Genomic DNA, 13,601 nt, shown 5'->3' with positions numbered 1-13,601 from the left:
ATGGTATGACCTCACCTTGCATTTGCATCACCGGTCTGGAACCCCTATCTTGCCCAGGATATTAATCATCTGGAAGCCATTCAGCAACGTGCAACCAAGAGAATACCCTCTATCAAGCATTTGCCATATTCTGAATGCCTTACTTCCCTGAGCATGGATACATTGAAACTCCGACGTCTGGCAGATGACTTGGCAGACACCCATAAAATTATTAACCATCTTACTAACAATAACTCTGAGCACCTTTTCAAACTCCACCTGTCTAACACCCGTGGATATGTTTACAAAGTCAGAAAACAGCACAGCTCCCATGACTTTCAGAAACATTTTTTTCACACTAAGAGTTGCTGAAGCATGGAACAAACTGCCAGCATCAGTTGTTAGTTGTCGGAGCACTGCATCCTTCAAATCTTCCATGCTTCCTGAGATTCACCAACACTACACCTGATTTTCTCCCCTCCATACACACGCAAGCATGTATCTGACTCATACACTGTTCACTTACCAGACATTTGTACATTACTGCATATACTCTATACGCACTTTTGACAAGTTGTGGTGCACCTGAGCACTGTATACAATAATTTCATGTTAATCTATGTTCCAATACCATCTTAATAAAGGCAATTATTTTACTAAATTCTTCTTTATTTTCAAAATTCATTGAAGTGTAGGCAGAGGTATTTTTGTTTGGAATATAGCAATGAAAGGGTTGACTCTTTTCTACATATCACCCAAAACTGCTAAAAATAAAAATCTTTCTGCTGTTTTTAGATATTCACCATTTGCTTAAATCTAAAATCATCAAAGACTATATACCACCAGGAGGATGACTGTGACTGGAACACTGATAAATAATTAGTTAATTAATTTGAGCTTGTTTGACCAGATCGGACAGGAATTAATCAACAGTGACAACCACAATTAGAACAAGGCACTTACTCAAAGTGGAACACAGTGGTATCAAATCTGAAACTACATAGTCGCAAAGCAAGCTTCTTAACCACACAGCCAAGCCTGCACCTATAAATATTTACCTAAAGATGATTTCAATTAAGGCGATCAGTTCATTTTCTTTGTAATCAATCATTGACCGCCAGTTCGGCAAAGCTAACAAACAGCTGCTTTAGTAGACTTCAAGGGAGGCAATCCACTGTCTCAAACTTTCGTGTATTTACGTACCTTGATATTGATTTCGCTCATTGTTATTTCAAATTCACTGATCGCTAAACTTATTTTTAAATCGAGATGGAAATGGATAAGGAATTCCTTATTGTTATTTGCACTGTTTGTGCCAGATTTATTTTCGTTTAATGTTGGCTTCAAGGATGATACTCAAAGGCGGCGAGCTGGCAGAAACGTTAGCACGCCGGGCGAAATGCGTAGCCGTATTTCGTCTGCCGCTACGTTCTGAGTTCAAATTCCGCCGAGGTCGACTTTGCCTTTCATCCTTTCGGGGTCGATTAAATAAGTACCAGTTACGCACTGGGATCGATGTAATCGACTTAATACGTTTGTCTGTCCTTGTTTGTCCCCTCTGTATGTAGTAAAGAAATAAGGGTGATACTCATATTAATCAAATATGTCATAATGGACTGTTAATGTAATGCCATGTGGTATTTTTTTTTTATATGATTACTGTATTCTTTATTAAACATGAGTGGGAGTGAAATGAGAATGGTGAAATGGTGAAAGCAAGAAATACAGGGAAAAAAATCAGAAAAATTATTGTAGGGAGTTATGGTTCAATAGTTATCTATTTGTGAAGCTATTTGATCTCAGATCAGCAGACATATTATTATAAACAATACGCCCATGACCATCCTGACTTTTTAGTTCATTTACAACTACATTATCCAGTGTATCCTTCCCTCTTCTTGAAATATGATAGGTTGTGATTTGCAAGAGGATTTGACTGTTATTTCTAGTAGGTTGAGTGGCATCCTAGAACAGTGCTTCTTTTATCTCTTATTTGTTTAAGTCCTTAGTCTGTGACCATGCTGGAGCATTGTCTCAATGAATTTTTAGTTGAATCAATCCACCGTGGTACTTATTTTTTTTAAAGCTTGACACTTCTATCAGTCTCTTTTGCCAAACCACTAAGTCACAGGGACGTAAATACACAAACACTAGTTGTCAAATGATGATTTGGACACTCACACACACGATGGGTTTCTTTCAGTTCCCGTCTACCAAATCCACTCACAAGGTTTTGGTCAGCCCGAGGCTATAGTAGACGGACACTTGCCCAAAATGTTACACAGTGGGAATGAACCCGGAACCATGTGGTTGGTAAGCAAGCTACTTACCACACAGCCACTCCTGTGCCTGTATACAGCGCTCAAGTGCATTACAACTTGTCAGAAAAGAGTAAAAGAGCAGACAAAAAGCAGCAATGAGGAAATAAAGACAAGCAATGAAGGCTAGAAGTATATGCACAGTACACAGGAATGAACACAGAAAGACAGAAAAGTGAGGAGTAAAATAGCCATAAAGAGGAAAGGGTGCTTAGGCAGGTAGGATTAGTGTTGGTAAATTTTGAGAAGGACAGAATCTTTGAAGGATGGAATGTCCTGATAGCTACAAACAATGGAGTTAGTTTCTTCCATGCTTTGACAATCCTGAGCAAAAAATAATTTACTCTACCCAAATGATGAAGATAAATATTTAAGGTTTTAAAAAATAAAAACCTATTCATGAGTTACAACCACCCAGTTTCTATAATATTAAATGAAGGGGAGGCTCTTGATGAAGTCGTATGGGTGTTGTCATCACATTACATGTGGTGTGGAGGCACATGGCCGAGTGGTTAGAGCAGCGGACTCGCAGTCGAGGGATCGCAGGTTCGAATTTCAGACCGGGCGATGTGTGTGTTCTTGAGCAAAACACCTAAGCTCCATGCGGCTCCAGCAGAAGGTAATGGAAAACTTTTGCTGACTCTTTCGCCACAACTTTCTCTCACTCTTTCCTCCTGCATCTTGCAGATCACCTGCGACAGACTGGCATCCCATCCAGGTGGGGAACCTATACGCCAAGGAAACCGGGAAACCGGCCCTTATGAGCCAGGCATGTCTCAAAAAGGAACAAACAAATTACATGTGGTGGAGTTCATCTATCGCCATGTTTGAACTTAGCTAATTTTGTTCTAGAGACAGAGAGTGAAGAATTGACCTCAGTACTAGAACTGGAAAATAGGAATAGAAAAGTTGACCTTGGTGTGATTTGAACTCAGGGAGCCAGTGAACAATACCACAAGACTTTCATTGTATCCAAAACTCAAAGAATTCTGCCAACTCACTACATATATTAAATGATTGAGATATAAATCTCTGCTTGGACAGAATTCAAGTTCTTTACATAAGAGGTTTGATGCCTATTCTAAGACGGATAGAATTCTCTTGCCAAGAAATAATACAATCTTTGAGGTTGACTGAGAAACGTTATTGTCTCTACTTGAAATATTTATAGAACATTACAGCTGGTTAAAGACCTGGACAGTAATATATCGTAGATTGTATGAGGAAAAATATTGATATGATATGATTGTATTAGCACAGATATGTGTAGAGATTAAAGACATAATGCAGACTGAGAAAAAAATGCTGCTGGTTGAAAGAATGTAACTGGAATTATGGTAATGGTTATAGTAGAGATAGATTAACTCTTTTATTACCACATATATTTCTGTTGAAATAACACTGCTTTTGTTTCAGTTAATTCTGGACTAGACCTGGAACAGAGAGGGCATCTCTCTTATGAGGTCACAATGGCAACAAAAGGACCTTGTCAAACCTAAGTGGTTGATTGATTGACTGAACAATTAATCAAACAATCAATTAGTTAACTAACTAAATGGTTATCCAATTGATAAATAATGAAGTGACATAGAACCAGTGCATGTGTTTATTATTCACATAATGACCCTCCCAAGATACAACAAAATATTGGGAAAATATATTGGTAAAAATATGTTGGTAATATTTCGTTTTTGGATTTGGTTTGCAAGATTCTTTACGTGAGTTCGTGTGTTGAAGCGTATTCTGTTGTGCCTGGGGAGAGTCATTTTTTTTTTGTGCTTTTGGTAATATATATTGGTAAAATATATTGGGTTGGTGCATAATTATTGTGGCTTTTTTTCAACAAATTTTATTCAACAAAAACAATAACAACATGTAGCAAAAACATCTTTAAATGATTATTTCGGAGCATGTTTACTATCTACTTCAATTACTGCTTTCTGTTTGCTTGGCAGACGGTCAAACCATCATTTAAAGATGTTTTTGTTAAATATTGTTATAGATTTTGTTGAATAAAACTTGTTGAAAAAAATCCGCAATAATTATGCACCAACCCAATGTTAGATGAACGTATCTTTGATACTGAATATATGGAATAAATTTATGTTGTTTTTATCTATCAGGAATTTCGTCTCCTGGGAAAACCCGAAAACCAGCAAAATTGGTAAGTTCTCAAAGACTTTTATTTAAATAAGTTCTGATAAAACTGACATAAATTTTCTAAAGAAATCTTGACAAAATATCATATGTTGTGGGATTATCTTTCACTTTCAAAGTAAATCCATGCATAACTCTATTATAATGCTTTAGGTACTCTAATATACCTGTACTCCAACACTTCTTGGAATATGGGTGTTATTGTATCCCTTTGTGCCAAAGATGCTGTAAATGATAAAAAAATGCCTATTCAATTTCTTTTTATAGAACCAAAAACCTATTGAATTTATTTATTGATCATAATTGCATTTTATTAACAAAAATTAATGTGCCTTTTATTTTTCATTGTTACATTTTAGAATATCTCTAAAATTCTTGATCAGATAAAAAGATAATTAAGGCAGGAAAAGCCAAATTTCCATCATCATCATCATCATCATCATCGTTTAACGTCCACTTTCCATGCTGGCATGGGTTGGACGGTTCAACTGGGGTCTGGGAAGCCAGAAGTCTGCACCAGGCCCAGTCTGATCTGGCAGTGTTTCTACAGCTGGATGCCCTTCCTAACGCCAACCACTCCATGAGTGTAGTTATTATTATTATTATTATTATTCATTTTGTTCATCGTGTACAAGTACGTATGTGTTCAATATTGTTTTATTCAATTTTAGAAAAACTGAAACATGTCATAGACAATTCTAGAACATATTGAATTTTGTGCATGACTTCTGGCTCATCCTGTATGTATATGTATGTATGTGTGTGTATGTGTATATAGGAGAGAAAACGATATCTACTTTTAGACATTCTTTTCATCATCACCATCATCATCATTTAATGTCCGTTGTCCATGCTGGCATGGGTTGGACAGTTTGACCAGAGCTGGCAAGTTAGGAAGCTGCACCAGATTCCAGTCTGATTTAGCAAGGTTTCTACAGTTGGATGCCCTTCCTAATGCCAACCACTTTACAGAATGTGGTTTCACATGGCACACCATGGGCATTTTAAAATTTACTAATCTGGTTCAAGTTTTTATATCAGTGGATTAATTCAATTTCGGTCTTATTTTCTCTTTGTTTTTGTTTTTTTTTTTATATTTGTTTATTTATCTGAATTTGTTTCATTGAAAGTAATATTTATTTTCCAAATGTAGATAAAATCTAATAGTGAAGGAAGCCGGCCAAAAATTCCGCCAGAAAACAATGTACCTGGGGCTTATTTCTTCAACAGTAGTCAAGAACAGGTATCTGGTAAGTAATGTAATATCTTATTGTACATTTTTATTGTGGAATTGCTTTGTTTTGTTTTTATTTCCTGTTTTCTTTTCTTTGTTTTTTGTTTTTTTTATATTTCTTCCCATTGATTCTAATGTTCTTTTGAGTTAGAAAGACAGGTAAAAGAAAGTTATAAGAAATTTATCCATCCATCCATTTTTTTCACCCACTATTCCTGAGCAGTTCATTGGGGTAGAGTCATCAAGCACCTCCTCGTATCAGAGGGATAGGGTCTAACAAGCACCTCCTCATGGGGTCCTATCAGAAGCAACGATCATTACACTTTCCTAAAGAAATTAATGCCATGTTTAATTTACTTTAATATAACAAAGAATGTAATAATGTGAAGAAGGATTTAGTTGTAGCCTTGGGCAGACTTCTGTTATTTACTTAATTGAGAATTAATTACATTCTCCTGGTTGAAGGTACCTTCGGTTATTGATGTCATAAGCTCTGTTTTTCTTTCTTTTTTATTCTTTTTTGTCTTTATTAACTTTCGAGAGAATGTGAAATAACTCTGTTTTGGAATAGTGTAGATCCTGTAGCACACACACAGTTATAAATAAGAATCTCTATATATATAAACGGCAAAATGTCTGTCTGTGTGTGTGTGTATCCTTTATACTAATCCACAATTTTTCAGTTAGAGAGCTCACACTTTCTATGGTCATTCAAAACTGTCCAAGGGTGGTCATGCACATCTTTACATTTCCTCAGAAGTGACTTTTTTGTGAATTTTCTATCCAAAAGTCAATCAAAATGCCTGAAACTTGATACGCCAATTGAATGCCAGCTAGCTGTATGTGATTGGTCAGAGATTTGGACAGTACTCAATGTATGTGTGCACGCACACAGCTGTATATGCATGCACTAGCTCTATGACCCGGCGTTGCCAGGTCATAGTGCTAGTTTATAAAATATTGGGTTGCAAAGCACTTTCGGATAGAAACAGTTGAAGGCTAATAATCTGTGAAACATTAAGAATATCACAACTGCCATTTCCTCTTTTGTTAAATTGTAGGTTTTTAATAATTAGAGATAAATAGACAATGTCCCTGGTCCTCATGTATTAGTGCAACCAGTGTGTGGACCTCAGTGAGTCCAGTTTGTAGCCATCAAGTAAGGTTCAATGTGATTAGCATTCAGCTTCTCTGTCTGTAGATCAATATTTGTAGGAAAAATTTGTGCAAAGATGGTATTCCAGAGAGTTGTTGTGAATAAGAATGATTGGCCAAAAGATGTATGGTTTTATGTTAGTAGAAGGTCAAAAGTCGGATCAAAGAAGATTGGACAAGGGTGCACAGATTTTAGTGCAGAATAAATCAGCAGATTGATTATTAGCTGATAGGGTAACCTTCCAATGTAGCATACACACACACACACATATATATATATATATCATCATCATTTGACTTACACGCACATACACATATACATACATACATTTAAGTATATATGTGTGTGTCGAGACATGCAACTATATGCATGAGAACACATACATAAAACAAAGCATACAAATTTGCACATATACACACTCATGCAAAAATACCCTGTTGATGCTATTGAAATTCCAATGAAGGAACCTTGGATCTAGTTTAGAATCCAGCTCTTTTTCTGTTGGTCACAAATCTTGAAATAAAACTGAATAATGACATGCATACATTATTTCCACCTACTAAATCCATTCACAAGGTTTTGGTCAGCCTGGGGCTATAGTAGAAAACACTCGCCCAGAGTGCCGTGCAGGAGAACTGAACCTAAAACCTCATGATCGAGAATCAACCTTCTTAAAGACGCAACCATTTACCATCAGCCATGCCTGTCCCTATTCACTTTGTAATTAAGGGAAACAGAGTTGTAATTTATCAATTTAACTGTAGCATATTAATGAAGATTATTTCATTAAATGTGGTTTGATAAACAATTAGGTGTGATTCAACTTGAATTTAGTTGTATATGCATCAGATATAGATTGTAGAGGGTTAGGGGAATGGCCAGGTGGACACAGTATTGGACCACTTGCTCATGGATCATGTTCCCATATCTGTTGTCCAACTTGTCTGGAACATGTACATGCAGATCATTTATAAATGCTTTGTGGTAACCTAAAATCCTCCTCTTAAGAAATATTTATTTCTCATCAGCTTAACATCATAACAACGAATCTTAGTACTGACTCTTTGAAAATCTTGATGTCCTTTTAATTACATGATATTGATTGATAGTATCTGATGAGAAAGCCAAGGAATTGCTTACATTAACATAATTATAATCTTTATGAGGGCATTGGCTTTTTGGATGGAGCATCTGGTAGTAATAGATAAACCAAGTTAAGCATTGCAAGTTTTATTGTGACATACTACATTATGAGTGTGAGGTTAAAGCTGTAAACCCACTGATCAAGTTCCTAGACTATTGACCAAAGTCTTAGAATACTAATCTCCTTAGCAATACATGGGATACTGCTTACCTTTCTTGGAATACTCTATGAGTTTTCTATCTTCATGTTTGCAATCCAAAATTGAAGAATATTTTAAAACTGTTCATCAAATCAGAAATGCCGGAATGTTTAACTGAGTTAAAAGGAAATGGTATTCTGGTATAAGAAGTTTCTGTAAAAGACAAAGAATTAGAGAGTCATTTTAAGTAAACTATATGTTGGTGATATAAACACATATCTGTTTTTGTGAATAATTATAGCTTGTGTTATAAAGTTATAAAGAATAATTATAGCTTGTGTTATAGAGTTATAAAGAATAATTATAGCTTGTGTTATAAAGTCCAGAAATTTCTAGGAAGACACTTCCTTCCACATCTTTCTTAGTCAACTGTCCCTGACTGGAGCCAGTGGGTTCTCTGCTAGAGTGCTTGATCTACCAAAGTAACAACCAAATCTCCATTAAATCACATCCCACCATCTTAAAAAATCAGACAAATTTGACAATGTGTTTCTAAACGTGTCACCCTCTTCTCTTCCCAGGCACATCATTTCTCTGTTGAGCTTTCTGTTAGTCATAAGTCCTTTTATTCTAATAACTTCTTTCCTCAAAGTGCTGTTCTCTGGAACTCACTATCATCTCCTGTTTCCCTCTGGTAAAAATTATGAATAAATCTATCGACAATTTGTCCTAACTTGCTTCATTCAGAATCAAGTTGATGGGTCCTCCTCTCCTTTTCTATTAGTTTGGAATCTTTAACTCATTTACAGATTGTATCTTCATTGTGTCTTTTCTATAAGCATTTCCATCGTCGTTCTGATTAGCTTTCTGCTCTAGTACTCTACCAAAACCTTTACATGTGTCACCCTCTCCTCTTCCCAGGCACATCGTTTCTCTGTTGAGCTTTCCGTTAGTCATAAGTCCTTTTATTCTAATAACTTCTTTCCTTAAAGTGCTGTTCTCTGGAACTCACTGCCATAATCTTATTTCCCTCTGGTGTATGATAATTTAGTCCTTTAAGTTTTCTGTCAATCAACATCTTTTGAATTTGTAGTCCCCTTCTTTCACTTTTTGTAGTCCCTTACACTACATTGGCCTCAAGTCTTGTTTAGGACAAAATCATGTTTAAAAAAAATCATATTTAAAAAAAAGCAAAAATAAAAGCAGATTGGTCTTTGCCAGAATGCCGAAATCATAGGTTGACTCAATTGTAGTTCAGTTAAAGTTAAAACAGCAACAAGTTATCTCCTCATCCAATCACAGCACATGGTTATATAACCTTAACCCCCACCATCTCTGTCTCTTTGTATATATTCACCTCTGTGTTTCTTACATATTCACTTTCTCAGCTCTCTTCTCTGCAGACTTTCATCTAAATTAACATTTCCCTTCCTACAAGCAGTCTTCCTATTCAGTTTATTCTCTCCTGTTCATATCAGAAATAAAGAAACACAGCCGACAAGTTGCTCTTTTCTTACAATACTTCAGTGTTCTTGATTTTAGTTTATTTTTGTATCTTTATCTTATATTGTTTTTTTTTTGTTTTTGTTTTTTTTATTTATGGTTAGAGAGTAACTTTCCCTTTTCGGAAATATCTTCTACTGATATTTGAAACCTAAGAATTTGTAATTAAGGCTGTAGCTTAATTGCAGTTGTTTGATCACTGTAATTATATGAGTAGATGAGGAAACAGACTAAGTTATAAAGATGGAATGAAGGTAATATATTAAAATAGCTAGGGCCACTTTGTGTTCTTGTTTTCTTTCTCTTTGCTCCTCGCCACCCCCCCTCTCTCTCTCTCTCTAACACACACACACATGTATATACACATACACATTAGAAGCCAGTCTGCTTTCACCAGATTTTTGAATGAAACCTTCCCCAACTACCACCCAAACACAACCTGCATGCATATATATATTAGTGTGCATGTACGTATGTTTATGTATGTGTTTGTGAAAATACACAGATACACACGCACATGTGTGTGTGTATATATATAGACACACACACACACACAGGTGTGGAAAGTCCTTGAAAATATAGGTTAGCAATAGGGAACCAAATGTAAACAATAGCGTTTGTTTTATGTTTATTAGTAACAACAACAACAACAATCATAATAACTCTAAACGTTTTCTAGGGAAGGTGAAATATAATTAGACAAAAGGCAACATGACCCTGTTGGAACCCAAAAATCAGGTGTTGCTGACATATCTTGTTACTAGAGATTCATAGATGCTCTCAGAATGGCGGGTTGGTAGTAACAGTTAAAGAGCATGAAGCAGTTTCTTCAACAACAACTGAGTTTAGAAACTAAATAAGAGTTTCGAAAGGGGATTAGTAACATCATGTATGGGCCATGTAGATCTTTGTATCGTTTTCTCAAAGCTTTGGGTTTGCCTGCTTCGTTGCAACAGCCTGATCTGCTAGTTAATTATACATATGTATGTATAAACATACACACACATTCATACATATATTTGTCTCATATATTCTCCCTCTCTTTCTCTCTTTTTGTATATATATATATATATATGTTTCACTCTTTCTTCTCCTCTTCCTTTCACACCTGGCACTTTTCCTCGTTCTCTATGACGTTTATTTAGCACCTCCTATTTTTGTGGAAAGTATACAAGGGTATTGTGAAAACGAGATGAAAGTAAAAATCCACCTCTGAGAGGCTGAATGCTAACTTCTTCAACGATGCAGTTAAAACACACACACACACATACACAAACCCCGCCCTCCGCAAACACACGTGCATGCACAGATCTGTTAAACGGTAGAAATCAGCAACACCAGTAACTTGACTGATCTTTTCTCCAGCTTCTGTTTGTAATTTCCCATCCATTTATCATGTTTACCGATATGTTATATTATTTCAACGTCCTTCAAAGATATGGGACTGTGAGAAAAAACTGCACTTACCAACAGTACGACTGTTATATGAACAGCTTTACACAATGTTAGTATACCTTTCAGACACATTTTTTTGAGGCCAAGGCACTTCATTTTTTTTTATCTCCAAACTACCGCAGCCGATAAGTAAAATTTCCATCAAAGAATGTATAACTATAACTGTTGTTCTTGTCTCTATTGTTTTTCAGACCGAGAAGATGATGATGAGGAATCTGAAGGCCAGTTAAAGAGCCCAACTGTTGATTTTCACAGTCGTAAAGCACCTACCTCAAGTGATCAGCGTTCAAAGTATCTTTCTGATCACCGACCAAAGACCCCAACAAGAACAGCTGTTGTGAAAACAGACAGTCGCAGTCGAACTGCTACCATTGGACGGCCGCCATTTAGCAACAATTTTTCCAAAAAATTTGATATTCGTAAGGATTACATGACAAATGCTGATGATAATTGGAGTTACAATGAACAGAGATCGTTTGAGCGGGAATATTACCCTAGCTATGAGTACAGTACACGTCCTCCTCCAGGACCGCGCTCTGACCCTTTCCGTCAGGACTACACTGTGTCGCGAACAGATCATAGATTTCGAACTGAAATGGGAATACAGAGACAAAACACAATGCAAAGTTTTCAACAAGAATATGATCGTTCTCATCGCTATGACTACGGTACACGGACTGAAGGAATAAGGCCTGGACAGTTCCGGAGCAGGACGCCAGGACCAGAATTAATGAACCGGTCACTCTCTGGCGAATCACGCCACGAACCCAATCGTCCAAAAACTCCAACTGCTCAAGATATGAGGAGTAAAACACCTCTACCAACAAGCAACCACAATCATACAAGTGCTTCTGATTTCCCTTTAACATCCCGTTACCAAAATGCCCCTAGCTCAACATGGGGTATGAATGGTCATAGGCAAGCTTTTGCTCATAAAGCATGGGCATATAGTAGTCTTGACCATGGCACAATCCATCCTCTACGACGAGAGTCCTCTTTAGATAACCCAGCTTACCCCTATGAAAAAACATATTCCTCTAACAATAACTATGCCCCAAATCTTGTCGGTGGACAAGGAACTCTTGGGAGCGGCACAGGGCGCCCTTCCCGACAAAGCACTTCATTCGAAAATGAAGAACCCACACCAAGCAATTTAACACGGATACCTAAACGCTATCCACCACCTTCATCTAACTCATTTCATCACCTTCCCGGCAGCCAATCCCCTCGCAGCCCAAACAGATTTCCAGAATACGATGAAGGATTACGTCACATGGAAATGCTGGTTATTCTCAGGAGACAAGAAAGTGGTTTTGGATTTAGAATTATTGGTGGCACTGAAGAAGGATCACAGGTAAGACACTAAATGAAACAAAGTACTTCTTTTTTCTTCAATACATTTATTTATTTATTTCTGGTGGTATTTTTTTAATTGAATCATTGATAAAAATTAGTGAATGTGAATTATCATTATAGCTTAATCACAAAGGCATGAAAGCTAGGAAACAGACTTAATTCAAATTAAGGCTTACTTTACTTGTTTGTCTAACATCTGTTACTGAATAGATGCTAAATTTTCTATTAAAAATTTTTCATTTTTGATAATGCAGTTGGCTGCTGCTGTTATAGGCTTCAGATTTTCGCTCTGATTTTCTACTCCTAACACACACACACACACACACAGAAACATTTCTGTCAAGATGTAATCAATGAAAGATTGTTGTATTTTGTATTATATATAATAAAAAAAGTGTGTCATAAATGGTTAATTAAAACTTTTGTCTTGATATAATCGATCGTTATCGTTATGTGAGGTAAGGGGCACTTGAAGGTACAGTTTTGATTAGTCTGCTGCACTGTTTCTATCTCTCACACACACACATCAACAAGAAAGCCTCTTTGCAGTCACTTGAACTGTTAGAAACAGCAGCCCAAATCCTTGAAACCATACTCTACCATCTTCAAAAAAATGGGTGGACTCATTGGAAAATATTGTCTTAGAGATACACAATAAAAAAAAAAGAAAAGGTATGTGTTTGGTCATATCTAAGCTGAGACTGCTTTTGATCATAGCTGTTGCTGGATCAGATCTGACCCAGGGCTAAACAACAGCAACAAAAATTTGTGTATGGCTAAGAGAGATATTCTATAGATGCCAAGGCAAACTGAAGAAGCTGGAAAACATCTTAGAAAATAGCAGTTTAGTAGAGAGATTTTGTATAAGTGTTCTCTCTTTCTCTCTACCTCTCTCTCTCTCTCTCTCTCTCTCTCTCTCTCACACACACACACACATGCACACACGCACACACACACACACATGCACAGTCACTTAGTTCTTCAAAATAGTATTGGAGCATAAAACATTGTAGTGCCAATTTTCTGTAAATCAAAAAGTGTCGGCAATAGAATCTATCTGTAAAAAAGCTATCATGCTCTGATAAATATTTATTGTAAGCGTGCTGAAATGACTATTAAATTACTGCATATTTCTGTCTCTCTCTGTATCTTTCTTCCTG

The 13,601-nt window shown here is 36.4% G+C and overlaps 1 protein-coding gene across 10 annotated transcripts in view; it reads left to right on the top strand.

Moving 5' to 3' along the window:
- Positions 1-13,601, top strand: part of LOC115211129 (membrane-associated guanylate kinase, WW and PDZ domain-containing protein 1) — a 777,470-nt gene that overhangs the window by 703,940 nt on the left and 59,929 nt on the right. For all 10 annotated transcript variants that reach the window (XM_036501925.1, XM_036501922.1, XM_036501921.1 and 7 more), the window contains 3 exons: positions 4,421-4,461; positions 5,608-5,704; positions 11,277-12,439. In XM_036501925.1, coding sequence (XP_036357818.1) covers positions 4,421-4,461; positions 5,608-5,704; positions 11,277-12,439 — 1,301 coding nt within the window. The remainder of the gene's footprint in view (positions 1-4,420; positions 4,462-5,607; positions 5,705-11,276; positions 12,440-13,601) is intronic.

The sequence above is a fragment of the Octopus sinensis genome, linkage group LG4 (genome assembly GCF_006345805.1).
Source record: "Octopus sinensis linkage group LG4, ASM634580v1, whole genome shotgun sequence".
In the NCBI taxonomy this organism is placed as follows: Eukaryota; Metazoa; Mollusca; class Cephalopoda; order Octopoda; family Octopodidae; genus Octopus; species Octopus sinensis.
The sequence above is the reverse complement of the archived record's forward strand: the minus strand, read 5'-3'. Positions and strand labels throughout refer to the sequence as shown.